The 21,574-nt window shown below is 47.3% G+C and overlaps 2 protein-coding genes across 2 annotated transcripts in view; one reads left to right on the plus strand and one right to left on the minus strand.

Moving 5' to 3' along the window:
• The window catches only part of CASKIN2 (CASK interacting protein 2), an 80,452-nt gene that overhangs the window by 10,877 nt on the left and 48,001 nt on the right, over positions 1-21,574 (plus strand). The gene's annotated exons all lie outside the window — the stretch shown is intronic.
• LOC104125322 (melanin-concentrating hormone receptor 1-like) overlaps positions 17,352-21,574 on the minus strand; it is a 17,745-nt gene continuing 13,522 nt past the window's right edge. The window contains exon 2 of the mRNA XM_009637763.1: positions 17,352-18,400. Coding sequence (XP_009636058.1) covers positions 17,352-18,400 — 1,049 coding nt within the window. The remainder of the gene's footprint in view (positions 18,401-21,574) is intronic.

Genomic DNA, 21,574 nt, shown 5'->3' on the forward strand with positions numbered 1-21,574 from the left:
GGTGGGCGTGAATCCATCCCCCCCCCCCCAAAGTGGAATGGAGTAAGTCTTCCCAGGATGGATGTAAAAAAGCTATTTAGCTACTGCAGCCCATTAAGTGATCCTTAAAATGTAAGCTTTCCAATTTGCAGCGATGTTGAGCTGCTCAAGTGTTTGAGGTGCTCTGGAAGTGGTTGCTGCCTTCTGAAGTGTCTCTATTTAAAGCTGAGCAGACCCTTGTCCCTGTCTCATACAAGGGACTTCTTTTCCAGCTTGAACAGTCATCAGCTACATTTACCGTCAGAAAAGCTTGTGAGAGTAATGAACTCTGGAAACTGCTTATCTGTCTTTTGAAATAAAAAGGCTTTTGTCCTGGAAACCAAATGATATCTTGCACTTAGCAAAAAGAACTAAAACATACTCTATCTTAAATGTCATCTGCTCACAAAACTGCTCTTGAACAACTTACAAAGCAGAAATTGTTTAATGTGTGACTGGCAGGGTTTAGTTAGTATCACTTTCTGGAGGGCAATATAGTGAATTAATTCTTGCAAAGTGAGTCCAGGAGTCTTTGCTTTGGATGACCACTTTCACCCCCATCCCATCTGAGTGAAGCAGTGCTGTTACTTCTCCTGTAGGATGTAGCTTACCTTCTAGGATAAAGACTTACCAGGTGCTGGCAGTCCTTCACTGCCTCTCTGCCATTGCCTTCATCCCCCAGTGTGCTTGGAAAACTGGATAATTATGCTTACCAGTTTGGGGGAAAAAATTGTCTACTACAGTGCTGGGGAGCAAAGACCTCCAGAAACCTGTCCTGCATCGCTGCCCGATGGCATGCTCATGCTGGAGACTTGCCACCCCACAGAGACGGAGTTGTGATCCTCCCAAAGGGGTGTCTGCACTGTGTCGAGCTGCTGTCTGCCTGTACAGCCATTGGGAAAAGCACTGCTGACTTTTTCCTTGCCTGAAACATCTCAGTTTTGCTTTTTGCCACTTTAATCCTCCATAGGCAAAAGCATTGAGTCTCCAGCTTGAGCTGAAAGAGTAAGCAATGCTGTTGTGAGCAGCTGCTGCTTACTTCGCAGCTGGGAGTGGGGACTTTTCTGGAGGATGCAGCACACAGACCTCAGCTGCAAAGGCCATCTCTGAAGTTGTGCATTGCTCTGACAACTCAGAGGCTGAAACTCCCCCAAGCCTCACTGCTCTGTGTGACTCCTCTGTTCAGGCTTTGTGTCTCAGTGCTCCTGCTTATCGCCTCTGGTTAGAGGCAGCATGGCAACCACGCAGCCCCATGCTCTGCGACCACTGCCAGTACATCAGCCAGAAAAGCTCCATTTCTTGTTTAAAAACACTAGCTGCACTAAAAATACCTCTGCCCCTGCAACCCAGATGGTGAATGGAGGAGTTGTCAGGGGCTGCTGGGGCCCAGCAGGCTGCTTAGCATGACAATAGATCTCTCTAATTGTTCATATGCAACATTTGGTGTGGTGCTGGGTGGGTGAGATGGAGAGGCTGGGTGGTGATTCATAGCTGAGTCAGGGGCCTTTGGCTGGAGAAGAGTTGCCCCCAGTTGGAGCAAGGGGAGAGGACTGAACTGAGCTCTAAACTTTAAACCATGTGTGGTCAAGGCTGTCCTTCCACAAAGGTCTCAACAGGTGCTTGCTGATGAAAGATGTCCTGTTTCCCTCTTGTGTGGCTGCTCAGCAAACTAGGGACTGGCCTGGGTTGGGTTCATCAGGTGCTAATTAATCCTGAGCTGTTAACCACTGCACAAATGCAGCTCTGTTGCCCCATCTTTAATGTAGAATGACCTGGCCCTGCTCAGATGTGAAGGATTTCTGGTTTTGCAGCTGTTTAAGAATAAGGAACATTAATGTTGAGCCTTAATTGTGACTTTAAATGAATTTACCTGCAGCTTTTCCAAGATATTTAGAAGTAGAGATTTGGGAGGATAAAGTGCCTTGCTGCTGCTTTGTCAGGCTGGAGACCAGGGTTTGGGGTGTCTATGGAGAGGGCAGAGCTTGGCTGCCTTCTTGCAGGGTTAAAATTGGATGAGGTGTGGGTTAAAATTGGATGAGGAGCTGCAGCTGTTGCTGGGCAGGGTCTTTATTTCAGGTAGAAGACTGAAATGGCTGCCGAGGCCATCTCCCTCCTCTGTTGGTCTGCAACAGTGCTGCCTGGTTGTTCCTCCACCACCACTTTAACTTATAAGAGAAATGAGTTTCTGGAGCTGTTGCTTGGTGTTTCGTTTGAGAAGTGGGGAATTGCTAATGGGAAAATGCAGCACTTTCCCTTCACCACTCCTCTTTGCTTTGAGTTAAAATGCATTCAGGCTCCCGAGAGGAAGAGGAGCGCCTTCGATGCGGTAGTCTTAGTCTTGGCTTTTCATTTAACTTAGCATAATTTCATGGTCTGTCTCAAAAGGCCTTATTAACAAGGTAGGGTGTGAATTCAGTGCGAAGGCATGAGGACCAGCACTGCCTACAGCCGCAACGAGTGGTGATGTGGTTCATAGTCCTGGTCTAGTTGTCTGGTTTGGGTTTTTCTTTAACTGTGGCTGCCCTTTTGTTCAGAGGCAGCTTCCCTCTCAAGGTGGAGGAAATTATATGTGATCCCAGGGAGAGATTTGTCACACCCGGCACGTACTCCACTGACCCTGACCCCGTCACAGCAGAGTCAAAATGCTGGAGAGTTAGGGTCCCATCACACCAAGCACCAATAGTTAAGGGTAAGAACATCAAATGACTTGTGGTTATAGGGTGGCAAGTGAGTGGGAGAGACCTCACAGGCATCCTCCAAGTAGTCAGGGAGCCAAGAACTTGCTGCTGTTTATCCTTGTATCCCCTGAAAGGCTAGTTCCCTGTGCTGTGGAAGAGCTGGGGAGGGGGAAAGATGCTGCCCATGTTATTGGTCTATAGATGGTGTCAAGTCTGATGTTCCTGAATTCTTGGGGGCTGCAGCACTGCAGGCATTAATTGGGGTAGTAACAAGTCAGGAATTTATATTGCAATCATGCCCAAAAGGCCAGAACTGGAGATCCAGGATGGGAATTGCTGTGTCAGACATGTAATAAGATATAATGATCCTCTGGGCTTCCAGCCTTTGCTGCTTGGGGAAAAAACAACCCCAGGTGTCTCAATGCAACACGTGTGTGAAGATTGCTGTGTGCTGATGGGCAGGAGGCATTTGGTGCCGTGAGATGAGCTCACGCTGCCAAGCCTTGCTGGCACAGCCTTTGGTGAGCTGCCTCCCCAGGTCAGTGAAGACCGAGCCCTCACTTGCTGTATGGATGTGTGCAGGATGTCACTGCAGGGGATGCAGAGCCAGGCTGGGGACCCCATGGGAAGCACCATGGCCAAGCCTCAGCATCTCACAGCTGTATTTGTTAAGCCTGATGGAAATGGCCTTTTCTGCCCTGCCTTTGTGTGAAACACTAGCTTCTGGGGAGAGCTAAAACTTGGTAACAGCATCCAACGGGAGCTCTAGTCTCTCATCTAATGACTTGCTGATATGGCTATCAGCTCATTACTGCGTGCTGCTCTGCCTAAAAGGGCAGTTAATTTGCGAGTAACAGGCACTACTGGTTTGCATCCCTTATCTGCTTTATTATTGATGTAACTGCACACGGCTGCAAATTAATTGGCTGCTGCTTTGTTGGCCCAGAGTAAATTACTTGCAGATGTATCATAAACTCATAGATGGTAGACTAGATTGGTGGGGTGCTGGGTGTCCTCTACACCCCTCTATCAAACTCTCTGATTAACAACTCATGGTGCTCAGAGGGAGGGAGGTGTGCTCCAAAGCAAAGCCATCACGGCCCTGGCTCCCTACAGCCTTGGTGGGGAGTGTGAGAGGAGGTGACAATAGGAAGAGGATGGTGCTGGGTAACCTTTGAAGTTAACAGCTCTTTGTGGAAGTAGTTTAGTGTCACTTGTGATCTCTTCCCCGTTGCAGGTGGTTGGGGTCTGTGGTGCAGAGAGATGCTGTGGGTTGGGGTGAGCCCTGCCCTTCAGGGGAGCGAGCCATGGTCTCTCCGCTGTCGGAGTGAGGGTCTTGGTGTGTCTGGGTTTTAACCTGCGCATGCAGGCTGGTTCTTTAGATGGTTTATCTTCACCCAGCACAAGCACAGCCTAAATGAAGTATTCCCTCTCTTCAAGGCATTGACAAAAATCTAACATCGATGATCTTAAATTAATGACATGTTGAAAGCTTAAGGCTAAGGGAGCAGGAATTAATATCCTTGAGACCTGTCTAGTTCTGCCTCTTCTGACACCTCCTAATTTTCCATGTAAATTGGCTTATGGATCTTTGGCTCAAAGGCTGTGTTGTGTGCTGGGGGAGCCTAGCGTGTCTGCTAGAAAATTATCCAGTGTAATGGCAGGGTTATAATTGTGCTGTAGCTATTCTGATCTGCTTCCCTGGTGTGGACGCCCTATCCATGACTATCTGAATAATCACAGCATTTATAGTAGTTTAGCATGCTTTTCTGGTCTGTTAAATGCTGTACACCAGGATGTGACAGGCCCATGTGCGCGCAGTTGTGCTCATAATAAAACATGATGTTTAATCCTTCTGTTATTGACTCGACTGCATGAACAGCGGGGGTAGTTCTTAGGCACACAACTAGAAGAATAAGCTCAGGCTTTGGCTTATCCAAGTAGGGTAAATTCACCCAGAATCTTGCAGGAAGTAAATAAAGGCGTGAGCACAGCTGCAGGGAAATCCGTTTAGAAGATATTGATTCACCTGATTCTGGATCTGTTATTGTACAACAGTACAGTCTGAAGTCTTGTTTTTGACTTCACAGAAAATAAAATGTGGGGGTTGACTTTTAAAACTAATTGTACAATAGGGGAAAAAAAAAGCTGTGCAGGTCGTTCAATCAGCTGAGAAATCCATTTGGCTTTTAAATTAAAAAAGGTCTATTGACTAGCTGTGCTTTGAGTGCTGCTGACTTGAGGGCTTTGTAGTACAGATGGGGCCTTGTCCCTCCACAGATGGAATAAATAAAAACAAGGTACGAAAAGAGCCAGTGTCCCTTTGTGCTATGAGTTTGCGACTGGAAAATTCCCTTAATTTGCACACAGCAATGCTCCTTACTTTTAAGGCTTGAGCTGAAGATGGGAACCATAGTAACATCAATAATAAATCCCCAGAAGAAAGGGAACTTTTGCTGAAACTGTGTCCCTGTTTGACCCTGGAAGATGGCTGTGGAAACAAACCTACGCCTGTGCTGGAGGCTTGGGAGATGCCACTGCCCCTTTTGCAGATGCAGATTCTGCTCAGCAGGCATCTGGGATGGGCTCAGGCTCAGTCCAACAAAGCCTGACAGCTGCTTTCAGGTAGATGTGTATGAGGGCAGGGACTTTTCCTAAGTCCAGGATTGAAAATGAAGTCTTTGCTCAGTTCAATCACCCAACTTCTGGAATATATCAGCAGAGATGCTCTGAGCACCAGGTTTGTTCTGAGCAGTTACATATTTTGCCTATCAGGGAGGAAATTAAGATGGAAATGTGCAGAGTGGAAGCTCTTGCAGGCTCAGGACCTTTCCTTGTAGGCTGAAAGCTGGTTGTTACCAACATCCTCTTGCTGACACTGAATGCTGCTTTGTGCTATGGCGGTTTTTTTAGTTTGCTGTATGGGGTGTTTCAGCAGCAACGTGGCCAGGGCATGCCCAGGGAGGGGAGCCTGAACAGGCAGTGAGTGGAGATCTTGAAACCCCTCTGCCAGCTAAAAAGCAGTATTATAAATGGCCAAAATCAACTATCTTGACAGAGCTACTAACAAGGCAAATAAGACTGCAATAGTTGTTGCTAAAACTCACCTCTGGTTTTAATTAGCTCAATAATTCCATTTTCAAAGTCTACTTGAAAGACTTGGAATTGACTTTGATTTTTTTTTCTTTATTTTCTTCCCTAGGAGAAAGTAGCAGGAACAAACTTCTGGAGGTGGTCTATTTAAAAAGAACCAAACCCACAAATTCTTTCTTTCATAAGACAAGGAGAATGTTTCCCTTTGGCTACTCTTCCCTCAGTGCTGAAGTTGTCTGGCTCACTGACTCTCCGGTGCCCATTGCTCCTTCTGAAGCTTAGAACAAGCTCCTCAGGGGTGCTGCTGGTTTCTCTTGACTATTTCCTCTCCCAAAGTGTCACAAATGAGGCTGACTGGTCTCTTTGCTAAGTCCTTAGAGCTTCCTTGCATCTCGGTCCCTTCACAGCGCCTGTATCATCACCCTTGGTCGTGGATCTTTTTGATTAAAGTTGTCTTGCTTCCAGCTATTTGATGAAAACTGACCAACTTAGCCCAGTAGACATGCTCATCATCATGGTGTCATGACCTCGGAGGCTGGTGAAGATCTTTCCTGGGAACCTAAAAGGAAACATCTAAGTAGAAGCCCAAGGGGGAGAAGTCAGGTCAAGAGTGAAAAGGCAGAAAGAAATTTAAGCCAAACTATTTAGATGTTTTTACTTCAGGCAAAGTCTCTGAAGTGCCATCAGCTCATCTCATTTTGAGCCTGTGTGTGCATCTGTGGCTTTTCTGTGTGGACAAACGCTGCTGGACAGACTGCTGGAGAGGCTGTTGCTTCATCTTGCAGCCTGAGCAAAGATGTAAATACCCCAGGATGATGGGGAGGAACTAGAGGAACACTCAGGATCTGATGTGTCTTGCTGGAATATGTCATCACCACTACCATGAGCACCAGTTTCTCTAACTGTAGAAATGGGGATAAGTTCATTTTTGCCCCCACTGTAAGTTATGGGCATGGAGCTATTAATGCTCATAACATGGGCCAGAGGGTGTTACAGAAGTGCCATAGCACCTGCTAATCAATACTCATTCCTGCTCCCTCTTCTCTCAGCCAGCTGCAGCTCAAGTAAGGCTGACTTATTTTTTTCTATTTTTCGAGGTGTTTGTTCACACTAATGCATCCTGAAATACAGCCATTGGCAGAAAAATGTCAGATGTGATGTGAAGCAGCAGGATGGGTAATATAAGCCACTTGCAGAGCCACTGCTGCCAGCTGTGCCCTCGTTATGTGTGACACTGTCCGAGTGCAGGCAGATGCCTGGCAGGTCACTGAGTGGCTCTCACTTCCAGACAGCAAGTTTTTTCTTTTGGGAGTTAATAAAAGCCTCAAGTCACTGAAGTCCCTATTTGGATTTTGCAAGGACCAAACCTATTATGGCCTTTCCCCCTTTTTTCTGTGGCTGCATCCTTTAATTTGGTTAACAGAAATATTTAGAAACTTCTGTAGTCTTCCTATTGGCCTTTCCACTCCATATTTCTCAAAGCTTCCTTTACCCTTAGATGTATCAGCTTTGCCTTTTCAGGAGTCAGGCTTGTTTGATTGAAAGACTAATGTTAAGCGGAATTTTGTTTCCTGGTGCCCTGCTCTGCAGGAGCCAGCTCTTGGCCCCTCGCCACCATCAGTGCTATCCCAGCAGTGCAGTGCTTTACAAGTCAAACCCCGTTTGGGTAGTACTGCCCTCTTCTAGCTCATCATCAGGGCAAGGAAGGAGCAGAGTAAAGGAGCTAGGGAATTTGCGTAGAACTTCATTGATATCCTCAGGAGTTATCCCATTCTAGCTGATGGGAGGGTGAGATAGAACAACTTTTCTCCAGCTGTGATTTGGGCTTGTTGCTTCTTCCAAAATGAGACCCACCTTCAAAGCTTCCTTTGAAAGTGAGTTGTTAGGCATCACCCAACAGCTACCTGCAAGGAGCGAAATGTGATGTGGATTTTCTGCTTTTGGTTTTGAATGTTGGTGAGGAATCCTGATATGACCAAACCCATAGTTCTTTCCATGGGAGTGGCAATGAAGGGTTTCTATTGATAAATCCCATTTCTCCAGAGGTTGCAGTAGCTGGACTGTGTCCTGCTGCTGTTGCAAGATGCCTGCATTCTGGGGAATGTGATAAATACAGAGAAATGAGTTCCTGCAGAGTTTTTATGGAAAATATGTTCCAAAATATGAACTGTTGCTTAGATAGTAACTTTGTGAACTGCCTGTGTTGGCTTTGAGGCCTTCCATCACACTTGTAGTATCTAATATAGCAGCAAAAGGGTCAAAGAATTCCTTTGAAGACCTGATGCTCCTTCAGCATTATCTGAATCAGTTTACCATGTGAACAGTCAGATACAGAATTTAAAATGTGGGTTTCTGCACTGAGCTGTCACAATTGCAGTTCATCAGTATTGATGGTTCCTCTTTAAATAAGAAATTAAATTAAAAAAAAGGAAAGAGTCATGATATTTAATGTATCACAGCCTTGTTACTGGTTACAGAAGCTTGTTTTCTGCTAGTAATCTTCTAAGTCAGCTGCATGTCACTTAGCTAATCTCATACATGTCTGAAGCAATACCCTCACTGCTGGGTCATCTCTCCCAGCCCATGGGATGTATCTGATATCTTTGTAGCTATTGGAATAAGCACATTTTAAAGAATTAGTACAATGAAGTGATTTGGGGAGATTAAAGAAATGGAGGTTATGTCCTGTCTTTAATACGTGAAGGCGCAGCTGATCTGGCCGATCCCTGATGCTTGCAGGATTGTCAGCACTGCAGCTTTTATCTGTCACTTGTAATGCTGCAGACTCAAGTGGTTTTAGTAACTTTGTCTTTATTTGAATCATCCACCACTTTTTTTGGTTTACTTTCCTGTTCTAAAGGACAGAGTCAAGATAAGCTGTTGCTTTTCTCAGCAGTGCTGTAGATTTTATCTGAGATGACAGCCTATGCTTTCCAAGGATAAAATGGTTATCATTATTCTCCTGTCTCCAGCTGAGGTTTGGGTCATTAATACCTGTAAATCATTTAAGATTTTTAGACTCAAGGAACTAGAGGACAGCAACATGTCAGCTTTCCTTCTCAGCAGCTTGTTTTGGTGGTGAAATCAGAGCCCTGAGACGTCAAACTCTACTCTTGGGCAGCCACAGAAGATTCTGGCGTGACTCAGACCTTGTTTTGCTTGGCTTTTCTCTAACCCCATGTCACTAGTTTCAGTGGAGGCAGTGGTCTGAGTGAGAGCAGACTGGATTTCCTTCTGTGGTTGTGCAGTGAAGGGGGTCTGAGGCTGCCTGTGCAACTGGCCCATTTCATTGTGCGATCATGTTCAATTGCCTAGTGAGCGTTAAACCTCTTGGATGCATGTGTACAATGTGTAGGGTGCTGTCCCATTTTGGAAGGGATTAAATACCTGTCTGAACATGGGTGCTGGGGAATGGTCAGAGAGGGCAGTGAGGCTGGGTGGTACTTTCACCCCTTTAGCGTATCAGTTGGGTCATGGGATGTGTTTGGCCGTTCAAGGCAGGTTTCTGGGTTCTCTTGTGTTCTAGGAGTGAGTTAGACCACGTATGTGCAGAAGGGAGATGTGATATGGAAACAGAGCAGAGCACTTGGAATCTGGTCCACAGCTGCCCCGTGTCTGCCCTGAGTGGACTCTCAGTGGTGTCCGTCACAGCTTTCATGTTTACAGCTTGGTTTATAATCTCCTCCTGTTCCGTCTTTCAAGTCTTTCCTCTCCAAGTACAGAGGATAACCTGTGAAGTTTCATGGACATGTGAATTGGGAGTTATTGCTTCTAAAGAAACTTCTCTAGGCTTGAGGAAACTAAGGCAGCAAGAAGAAGGGCAGACAGTCATGAATCAAGGGACTGCGCCTACCTGCCAGGCTTGTCTGGAAATTGTTGTAAAGAAATAAAGTAGACACTGATGTAAACTGGGCCAAGTCTCAATGTGCCAGCTCAGTGCAGCCTTGACTGAGACTACAGTGGTGTCCTTCCTCATCTCACGTCCACATGCAAACACTTCAGCTGTGTGTTTTAGCCAAATCTGGAGATGAGAAAATAGCAGGATATCACAGTGGAGCTCTAAGCCATTCCTAGCAAGCCTGAGCTTGGACATGATGCCATAGGGACAGGGAAGATGATAAATCAGGCTGCTGGTGTGGAGATGTGGGCTGTGCGCAGCTCACGTGTTAGCCAATGGCTGGGATGTGGGCTACAGATGCTCCCAGAGCACCTCTCAGGGTGATGGGATCCCCATTGGGGCCCCATAACCTGACAGCAGAGGGGCTCCATGGGATCTATTGTGGATACATCCCTAGCAGAACAAGGACATCAGGTTCTGATAGGGTTGGAATGCTCTTAAAGGGGAAATGCTTAGCCAGTGTACGGGTCGCTATTAAAGGGTAAATGCTTAGTTGCTAGAGTAGAGAAGCAGTAACTGCAAGTAGGGTAAGATGATGATAATGAAATAACCAATGAGTGAGTTAGAGGCTTATATGCTTGCTGGATAGACAGTAGCATGTACGAATTAGAAAAGTCTACGTGACCGTGTGTACGGGACTTGGAAGAGTGTAAAAGCTGTATGCAAAGGTATAATAAACGGCTTCTGGAGATCATATTGGTCGGCGTCAGGAGACTGGTCTTCCGCAGTCTGCCAGCCTGAACGTGGCTGCACACCCAGGGGATCGTGGCTGCACCGTGGGATTTAGTGTAGAAAGGGGAGAGATGAAGTGCCCATCCAGCTTCCAGCAGCCTTGAGAAAGGCTCTTGTGTGTGTGCCATGGCAGTGTGTGATGCTTCCCTGTCTGAAGGGTTGCTTGGCATCTCTGCAGGAGGCGTTCTCAGGCTTCTGCATGCATAGTTCTTTGCTCTCATTGTGGTGCTGGAGCTTGCGGGGAAGATGCCTGGCTGCCCTTATGCTCCAAAGAAGATAGAGGGCTCTGGGGCATATGCTGGTTCTTTTAGGAACTAACCACCCAGACCAACCTCTTCCATCCTGTAGCCTTTGGCATTCTAGGGGATCTTCTAGTAGGACTAGAAGTAAAGCCAAAACCTACCTGTACTCGCCCTAGCCCTTTCCCCAACTGCATACAAAGCTGGTCTGCTCCCCCTTCCCTCTAAAACCAGGAGTAATTAGCCATGCTGTGGCAGTATAATGAACAGCGGGCTGGATTTGCTTGATAAAGCCTCCCAGAGCACACAGGAGACATCCTAATTACCCTGATTGGGCCATTATGATGCAAGGTTGATGGAGAGATGCTGGAATGTTGTTTTTCTTTTTTCTTTTACCCTGAGTCTGAGAGTGTCAGGAAAAGAGGGGGGAAGTCTCATTAAAATCCCCCCAAGAAAGACGCGTAATTTATTTCACACCGAACAATTGATGTTTCGCATGCTGCAGAAAGGCTGAATATTAATTCCAGCAAATGGGTCCCTTCTCATTGAGCTGCCAGTGTTTGTGTTCTTAAACCTAAAGATTGTGTCAGTGCTGGCTGGGGGCTGCAGCTTGGCACAACGCGTCTCAGCCTGGGAGCAAATGTTTATGCGCTTTCTTCAGTGGCAGTGGTTGGCTGGGGGAGAGCATCTGGACTTGAATATAAGCAAAGGACAAGCAACTTGTTCTCATTCTGAGAGGTGACATTTTACTTTTTTTTTTTCCCCTTCTGAAGTGGTTTCCCTCTTGATAACGCAACAAATTTATGTTGCCAGAGCACTTTGAGGTCTAAGGTGGGGATTATGTTCTAAGAGGTTATAATGACTTGACCTTTTAAAAAAAAAGGGGGGGGGGAGGGGGAATTAAATCCCTAAAATGCTTTGTGCAAGTTGAAATCTGCAGTCTTCATTTATGAGCAGGAAGGAGGACGGGAGCCACGATGTGAGCAGTCTTTTCCTTTCAAACCCCGCTTCCATTTTTGGTGGGAGGGACCTGGCTGCTGCTGGGGAAGGTGCACCTCCAAGAACCAACCTCCTAATGGAATAAGTTAGAGCTTTAGGAAGCTCTCACCAGTGCTAACTTCACCCACCATTTCCACCACCACGTTTATCCCTCCTGAGTGCTCTGTGCCAAAATGTTAGTGCTTTGCTTTCTGTGGTCAAGTCCCATGGGAGAAAAGGTACCTGACTGTGTCCCCGAGCCTGCAGTGGACTCTGGGTGCGAGAGGCAGTGCTGCTCCTGGACGAGGCAGGAGTTTTCTCGTTGCTGTGGCTGCCTAAGGAGAGCTTTGCTTTCTCCTCTGAAGCGTCTGGTGGAGCAGGGCATGGCAGCCTGGTGTCACCAAGCTGCTGTGCTTCCAGCAGCATGTGTAGGAAGGTAATTGTAAGAGCTCCTTCAGACTTAGCAAAGGCAATTTAATAATAACTAAACACCAGAATAATTAAAATGATGTCACTGACTCTCAGCCTGCCTACCCTGCAAGTGGAAACCTGCAGGGTACGGAAGAGCACAGGTTGGAGGGAAGGGCTGACTCATCTGTTAACTTAATTTTCAGTGGAAGAAATAAGGTTTAAGGCCTAAATGAAAACCTCTGTGTGTGTCATTTTTTAACTGGAGCTTGGAGAAGTCAGTGCCCAAAGGTGTTTCCTTGGAGCCAGACCCTGCAGATCTCCTTTTTCTCATGCAGCACCAGGTGATGATGAACTCAGTACCTGGGGGAACGTCTGCTCCCTGTTGTGCTAAAAACCCACTGACTGCTGTGGTGGTAAATTCAAACTCGCCCTGCTGTGATGGGCAGCAGAACTTGGCTCTCATTTCCAGGGGGCTAACCCTGTATGGACCTGTGAGACCAGGTCACGAGCTTTCCGTGATGCTTGCATTGTTCAGCTGCTGTGCTTGAGGAGAGCAATGCTAATGTTGCCTGCCTTTGTTTTGGAGAAGGAATCCTTGACCCCAGGGAACATGGACATTACTCCATCATCAGGCTGCAGCATTTAGAGATGGTGAAAGGTACTGAGCTGACAACCCTGGAGGTTTTTCCAATGTGCTTGTCCTTAACATGTCCAGAAATCCAGGCTTATGAAAGCACCACTCTATGTTCACCATCACATCTCATACTCAAGTAAGCCCATTATCAAGTGTAACTCTGCAGTTGTTGAAGCCCAGTTCTGTCATTCAGGAGAAGCCAGTGCTGCTGCTCTCCTATGAGCCAGACTGGGAGATCAGGAGTGACTATTTCCACAGCTAACGCAACCATACTGGTAAAAAGATGCTGTGAGAGGAACAACTATTGGGTCCTGTATGATCATAGGATCTGTTTCCTAAATTCGTTATGGGTAGAGCATAAAGGCTCTAAGAGCAGGTGTAGTCTCTCATGTCCTCCTGGCAATCAGGGTTTACATCTCTTACCAAAGGTTTGCCCTGCAGTGGTGCAGCAAGTTCCTTGTGCAAATGCTGCCCTGTAAATACAGCTTCAAAATAAGTCTTCTGTTGCCTGGGGTCACTGAGGGGCTCCCATCTGCTGGAGGAGCCCTCCAGTGGGAGGTCGGGGCTCTAGGTGAGACACCTCCCACCCAGCCCCAAACTTTTACTTACTACTGGTTGGTGAGACTTTTCCTGTGTGCCGTCCCCCTCCCCAGAGCAGGGATGGAGCAAGTGGAAAGTGTGCAGGGGGCTGTGAGGATTTAGCTGTGTTGCTTTGCTAACAGGAGGGTGAGCATGAAAGGGCATTGCTGTGTGGTCCCTGCATCTGGCAGGAGGACTAATGCAAAGCGAGTGGGCTGGGAACGTATCTGTACCTGCCGCATGGCTCCTCTCCCACCAGTGAGTCTGTTGAATGAAATGCGTCCAATTAGCAGCCCAGGAGGATTGATGAAACGCGATTAGTCAGGTTCTGGCTGTGTCCCAGGGGCCGGTGAGTCACCCTGCCTTTCCCTCCTCCCCACCTGGCATCCAACGGCATTGTGCTCGCTCCCCACCACGGCTGCAGTTTGCTCCTGGGCAGGTTTAGCTGTGCAGAGAATTCGGGTGGAGCAGGGTGCCCTGGGAAGGATGTCACCAGCCCGCTGCATAGCAGGGCTTTGGGGACCTCAGCTCCAGCTTGTCCTTAGGGCTGGCTTGGCAGAGCTGGGACTGTGGGAAGGCAGAAGTATATTTTACTGCCTGGTGTGGACACAGGGATGGGGATAGTGGGAAAGAGGTAACTGAGAAGGGTGAGCTGAGGAACTGAATCCTGCAGTGACCAGCCAAGGAAGGCTCTGTCGCTAGCTGGGAAAGTCGGAGTAAAAGTAGCTGGACCATCTGCCCTTGTGGGACCTTACCAAGAGCAGAGCTGTGACATGTGGCTCCAGTCACACCTCTAAGGACACAGGAGGGTAAAGAGTGAACCCATCTGTCTTCCTGCTGTCTGACGAGGCAGCTCACGGACACACGGGAAAAGTGCTGGCAAAAAGAGCAGAGGAAATTTGTCTCATCCAGCGTAGCAGGCTGTTGATCTGAACAACTAGACTGAATAGTTTCTTTCTATCACCTTTTGATTTTGGGGGTGTTTTTCCCACCTGGTTATTTATCTGGATTTCCCTTAGTTTCTTTCAAGCGCGAGAGACAGCGAGCTGTGTATGGGAGGCAGAACTGCAGGGAAACACACTGCGTTATCTCTGAGCCCTTCTTGCCGCGCCTTTCAGACGGACCTCACAGCACTTCAGCTGCCTATCTCTGCACGAGTAGCTGTGTCCTTTTCTACTTAGCGATGCCTTTTATTCAGGCTCTGCAATCAGTAACCAAGGCACTGAGGCGGGGGAATCACATAAGAAATACAAAGAGCAGAATAGACAAAGAGGTAAAGCTGAACACAAACCAGAACGTCAACAGGCTCTCCAACTTAACAAAGGCGGCTCTGAAAAATAGGGAAGAGGGGTAGGATGTTTGGAATAGGTCACACCAAGGTACACAGAGACTGTATAGCTACTGGAAGTCCTTACCTTAGCCCCTGCTAGGGTGACACCTCTGAAGGCCTTTGATCAAAAGGTTTGTGTTCAAAGGAGAGGCTTTTGTTCTTCTTGCCCTGTGCTTTGGGTTGATTTAGGGAAGACGGCAAAAAAGCTGTCTGTGTTCTTTGTTAGCTTCCTTTGTCTGTACCTCTCATCCCAACCTCCCGGCACATCCACAGGTACCCACATCCTCGTCCACCCAGGTGCATTTGCCACAGCTTTTATGTGTATATATGGAAAGGGAGGGGACCCCACAGCTAGCACTTAGACATCTGGACTAGGAAACCCCTTGGGGACAGGCAGGAGGAGCATGAGGGACTGGAAACCATGAGCCTTTGCAGGGTGGTGGGGAGGGGCAGGTGCCTCTACTGGGACACCAGCTAAATGAGAAGCCTTGTCCCTGGTGTTGGTATCGGGTCTCTCTAGCATGGCTTTCCCCCTCACATAAGAGATCTAAAAAGACTTCAACCTGGGAACGTGCATGTGTACTGTGCCTTGACTTCAGTGTGATGAGATCTGGAAAAGGTCTACCCCACAAAGACCCTTTCCAGCATTGCACCAGCTAGTGCTGACTGCCTGTCTTGGGTTTTAGTGTGTGGCTTGGGTTTAGCATGTGGATCAGACCGACTCACTTCAGATGGGAACAGACTAGCTCAACCATAAACACCTTCACTGTAAAGCAAGATAATATCTTCAATGTGCCCTTCTCTCTGAGAGCCCTGACAGTTCAGCCTGTTTTCGCTGCCCTTGTACCTTACTGGTATTAAAGGAGGAAAACAACCCACCCAACTGTTACCACTGTGTTGCACAGAGAAGTGTGTCAGTCCTCCCCTTAACTTCCTTATTGGAGAAAGGTTAACACAATAGCTTCCCTTGTCCTGAGAGCAAGCCTGGCTTGGCACAGCACGCATCTTCCTTGACCTTCGCTCCTGAGCCCTTTGGGGAGAGTACTGACCAAAGAGCAAAGCTCCCCGTGAATACCAGCACAGGTGAAAATTCCTGGCAGTTAAAGTGGGGCAAAGATTTTAAAGTCATAAAGCCTGAAAGTTTGTGTCTGTCTGGCTTTATTGCCCAAGGAAACAGGGGTGAAAAGTTGACAATATACAGTCGCAATGTGGGTGTGCTGCTGCGGTGGATGCAGGTTGACAGAGCCTGGAATGAAAATACAGAGAGACTCTGCTATGAGGTTTGTTCAGTGACTCGGAAAGCAATGTGCTGCATCTGATGATGCACACCAGAGATGAGTTGGATGGCTGTGTTTCTCTACAGGGCGTAGACTGAAGTATTGGCTGTACTTAAAAATGCCTGTGAGTGTGGTGCGTGTGCATTACGTGCACCTGTAAGTGTGCGTGTGGCTGGGGAAGTCCCGTGCAGCTGACACAGTTTTGCTGTGTAAGGGTGAATTTCTGTTCTGGGTATATCGTGGGTGGCTGGCAGCATGAAACCATAAGCGTGGTAACAAATTCTTTTGTGCTGTTTGATGGTTTTAATTCTTCTTTATATTCAATTCATTTACAGTAACCAGTTCCTCTGTGTTTGACAAAGTGTTTAACAATGCCAGCACGGTCCCCTGGGAGCTCTGCGCAGGCTATCAGTGTAATCCCCCGTGTTTAGCTGGTTTGTGCCGCCTTTTCTCTAGTCTTTGTAATGAGCAAAATGATTTCCTAATTTCCAACTGTTAAAGCTGCATATACAAAACACAGACATTTAATTTTCCCTCTTTTAACTTTGTAAAACACTTGTTATTTTAAGGAAGCTGCATAAACAACTCTGCTTCCTCCGAGCTGCTTTTTCACATTTTCCCACTCCACAGATCTCTGCACGTTGTGTTTTTAGCCATGTTTAAAACCCTCTGCCTGGGGTTCCCTGATGGCCACACAGACTGCAAGGCACGAGGGCAGCATGAGGAGCTAGCGGTGTGAATACAAGCTCATTGGCATGAAAAGCCACAAATGTGGTGTTAGCAGCACTAGTTTTGAGAATTGTTTGCAGTCCCTTAAAGCAGTGCAATTATCTGCCTGATTTTGCTTGAAATATTTAGGATGAGCATAACAATTAGTTCTTGAAAATGTCTTGGTTGCCAAACAGTACAGCCCGCTGAAGGCGGAAGAGGCTGGACCAAAAGGCCAAGTGGCAGACCTAGGTGAGCCTTGTAGTCCCAAGATCTCTCTCCACTGTTTGCTTCTAGGATATGAGCATAGCCATCAAAGTTTGCAGGCCAGATTTCTTACCAAAAATAATATGACATTGTGTTTCAAAGGTTCGAGCTTTGAATGAAAAAGCTCTATTTTGGCATGCTGCTTAGGCATCCTGCTCGGGCCAGGAGGCAGGGAATCACGGGGGGGCAGTGTTGTTGGTAGAGGTTTTACTTTTCCAGGATGAATGTTTCCCCTTGAAATCCTCTTTCCGTCCTTTCTCTCTTTTCCATACATCCTTTCTGGGGTCCTAGTGTCTTGTGTGTGATAGAATCTTCCCATGCAGGAGTGGAAAGAAGCAGCAGTTTGCAGCATCATAGGAGTAGAGTCCTGCAATGAAAAAGGGAGGCACCCGGACTCTTGGAGGTGGAAGCTTGTAGTTCATACACTTCACCAAGAATTGCCTGAAGCTTCTGCTTTTCCACTGACTTACAGATCTAAAGGCTTTTTGCTGTGGTCACTTCAGAGTGCCCTAGTGAACAGCCACAGTCACAGGCAGTGAACGTGGGGAAAAGTCCTCCAGAAACTGAGTCTGCTGAGTAGATTCTGGTGCCAGTTTTAGACATACACTGGCCTCTGTCATGCTGTTGTTGTTGACAGAGCTGCTGTTGTGACGTGGCTCTTCCATGGGGCGGATGGCCACTAAGAACTGGTGCTTGAAGGTCTCGCTGAGGGTAATGTAGAGGAAGGGGTTGAGGCAACTGTTGGCATAGCCCAAGCTAATGGCAAAGTTGTAGGCATAAAAGAAGGCCATAGACGGTGTGTCGATGCCGAGGTGAACCAGCTGGAGGATGTAGAAGGGAGCCCAACAAATAAAAAAGGCAGAGCAGATGGCAACTGCCATGCGGGTGACTTTTTTTGTACGTAGCCGGAGGCTTCTTTGGGGCAATGGGACCACAGCGGTGGCCATGTGCTGGAGGATCTTAAAATAGACCACACAGATCACAATCAATGGTACAGCAAATGCCAACATGAACTGATAGAGGGTGAACCAGTAGATATCAGTCTCTGGGTTGGGAAGTAAGAGAGCACAGCGGACAGTCCCATCCTCCAAAGGCATAAGACCTGCATACATCCACACAGGAATGATGGTCAAGAAGGAAAGGAGCCACACCAAACAGATAACTAGAGCCGCAACACATGGGGTGCGGACGTAGGTAGATTTTAGAGGGTAGACAGTTGCCAGGTAACGGTCCAGTGTCATCACTGTAAGGATATTGGTGCTGGTGATCTGACTGTTGGTGTCCAGGGCAGTGATGATGGTGCATAAGGGAGCTCCAAAGTACCACGAGCCATTGCCTAGGAGCTGGTGGATGAGGAAAGGCATGCCCAAGAGGAAGAGGAGGTCCACAATGGAGAGGTTGAAGATGAAAATGTCAGGCACAGTCTGTTTGCATCTCAGCTTCTTCTTCTTGACAATAGTGTAGATGACAATGAGGTTCCCCACGATGCCCAGGAAACAGATGATGCTGAAGAGACTGGGCATGATCACGTTGGTGTACGGTGCTGGCTTCTCTGCTACTGCCAAAACAAACCAAAGCCATGAGTGCAACCCAGAAGCAACCTCTTTACATCTCTGTGTGTTTGTACTGTCCTGCAGCTGGATCCTCCTCAAAGGTGTAGCTTGGAATGATGTTTAAGTCCCTTGCTGTACTTGGAGAGGCTTAGCTGGGGATTTGATGCTTCCTCCTCTGCCACCCAATGCATGCAACACACCACCCAAATCTGGCCATGTGTAAACATCTTTCCTCAGCCCTCCTGATGTACTCCTGCCCTGATCTGAACCTCCCCAGCTCTTTCTGGGGGACTAACATCAAGCTGGTGTGCCTCTGCACTTCTTGGTATCTGACAGGGAGTGGATAGTAACTTTCTTCCAGGGGAATCCTGGGTGTCCAGCCATTTTGAGGGGAGTGGGTGAGGCAGCTGGTGCTTTCCACATCAGAGAAGTAAGCCTCTATGTGGGTGCCAAAATCAGGATATGGTCAATGCTCAAGCTGTTGTCAGAAAGCTTCAGCTCATCTGTTGGGTGGTTTATCTATTGTACAGTACGAGACAGAGTTCATTGACCATGCAGGCAGATAACTAATGCTTATCTATGTTGTGAGATCTGGAACTGTATCCTGGCTGTGTCCAACCTCTGTTGTCAGGGTTAGGCCAGAGCATGCACTCCTTTCCATCTTCCTTCCCTGCCCCCTCCCTTACTCTAGTTTCTTTTCTAGAAAGAAATCCAGGTGTGTGATCATACAGGGGTTTGGGAGTATTTTTCTGAGTGGCCCTTCATCAGGGAATGCCCTAGTTGTACATGGAGAAAAACATGGCTTAAAGCTGCTGTTTCCGGGTTCTGGATGTAGGTGGATTTCCAAGGCAGAATTCTTGCCTGATAATACTTAGCTTATTAGCACTGATTCTTGACTCTTGCTGTTTGTGTTGCGAGGCCCAAACAATCAAATTCGCATTTGCCTTGTTGTCCCCAACCCAGGTTTAAAATCATGTTTTGAAGCCACAGGCCCTCAGTGGCAACCAACAGGGATTTCTGCTCTTGGGCACAGGAGGTGGTGTCTAAGGCACTGATTGTGGTGCTCTCTGTTCTGCAAGACTGCCATGTGCAGTGTGTGATGGACTCCTAAATCACCTTCTCAGCTGAGGTAAATCTCATTTCATCTCATTACTCTTCTCCTACGGGACCTGTTTTTTTTTTTCTAGGGAAAGGCTTTGTGCCTTTATTTGTGTGGCTGTTACAAAGACACGCATGACAGCCCCTAGGCCTAGATGCATGTGGCTTTCATTGAATTGCAAATCATTCAATGTGGTGTTAATTGGTAATGCTTTTGGTCACTGTACTATTCAATCTCCTTAGCAGCCTACACCTGTAGGAGAAGTGGAGAAGTTTTCCAACAGAACCTAAAGAAATCTTGAAAATGAGAATAAGTGAAATAACAGATACTTATAAGGTGTTGTCTCTGCCAAAGTGGTATCTGTTTGCTGAGGTAGTATCTGCTGACTTTGACCTCTGGAATTCTTGAGAACAGACTTCTCCAGGTTTACTTTGGTGTGACAGAGAAGTTTGAATTGGCAAGACAACTGGGGCTACATTGCTGTCCTGGCCTATGGCTAGAAAAGTGTGTGCCATATCAACTGTATGTAGTATTTCAGTGCTTTTAGAAGTGGGACATGATGAGCTGCCATTGCCTCAGTCTTTCTGGCACTAGGAAGCAGCCAGCTTAGGCATAAGCCAGGCCAAGGTCAGAATCCAGTAGAGCTGTTGCTGCACCATTTTATTGGAAAGCCTCTATGTGGATGACAGAAAGCAGCTAATGAGGCAGGGGCCTGAAGGTGAAAGCCAGGTTTTCTTGATTAAACAAAAAAGCCTGGTCCAGGCCATTCATGGGATATAAATGGTCCCTGTTTCTCTTGGCTGCTCATTAACACAAGGAAATGCCCCATGTTACATGGCTTTTGGTAGGTAACACACCGTCATCAGCCAGACCTGATACTTACTCTTCAGCATCCAGCCTGTGCATCTCCTGAACATCCAAACAAATCTCACACCTCCGTAATGCTTGAAGATGGCAGACTAGAAATTGGAAGATGAGTGTGGCTGGTCCTGGTGGTGGTGGTGGGAAAGGATTGTATGAGTGAACTATAAAGGCCGCTTGGTTAGCTGGAAATCGGGGCAAAAAAGTCCTTTTCCTGCAGTATAATCAATAGAGTGCTCATGATAACCCTGTAACATTTGGAATGAGCTCAGCTGGCCTTAGAGTAGAATGTATGCAAGCCCAAATGCTTCCTGTGAGAGAGAGCTGGAAAGATGCTACAGCACTATACAGACTGTTGGTATTTGTACAAGCAGGACTTCCAAGTGTTATTAGCTGGAAGCTAGTGTGAAGCTGTAGTTCATGTGTGTATTATGGGTGGGAGTCTGAAGTGCATGACTATCAAATACTCAAAAGTTATCTCTTTTCTAAAGCCTCTTCCATCTTGAGGTATTGTTGAATCTGAATTTTCAGTGCTGCTTCTGTGCATATCCAGGCAGCTGTAGTTTATTTACTGAAACAGCTATGTCAGGCATTGATTTGTCTTTGCTCGTAGATCTGTGGCTGCCCTGTTACTACTCTTAAAAGTCCCAAAGGGGACTGCACTATATGAACTGAATGAGGACTGGCCTAATTTTTTTTCTCCAAGGTGATTGTTGTCCTCAGCCATGCCCAAATACATATGAAATTATGTCTTTACTGCATTTCAGAAGGAAGCACATAAGGCACACTTTCAGTTTATAAAGGACATGGAGTCAAAGACCACGTATAAAACACCTTCTGTTGAAGAGTTTCACCAAGTTGCACTATTGAGAACTGGTCTGCCTGACCCTAAACCATTGATTTGGGAACAGTGGTAGCACGGAGAAAACAGGAGACTGGTGGAGATCTCTGCTTCCCTCTCCAGCGATGTCTCGTGTTCTGTGCCCTGTGCTCTGTCTCTCTGGGCTGGTTCATCTCTTCTCTGCAGCTAAGACCAAGGGGCTGCTGGAGTTATTACAGTCTCACGGCCAAAAGGCAGCGAATCGCTTGAAGCCACTGGGGCCAGCGGCGGTGGTAGGGCTTTATTTTGATGCTGTACGGCGTCCCGGGAGGGAGGTTTGGGGCCTGGGGCCCTCTCTAGCCCCGGGGGGGTTTGGCCCCGTCCCGCCCGCCCTGCGCC

Source organism: Egretta garzetta, unplaced genomic scaffold, assembly GCF_000687185.1.
Source record: "Egretta garzetta isolate BGI_Z169 unplaced genomic scaffold, ASM68718v1 scaffold34, whole genome shotgun sequence".
NCBI classification, from domain to species: Eukaryota; Metazoa; Chordata; class Aves; order Pelecaniformes; family Ardeidae; genus Egretta; species Egretta garzetta.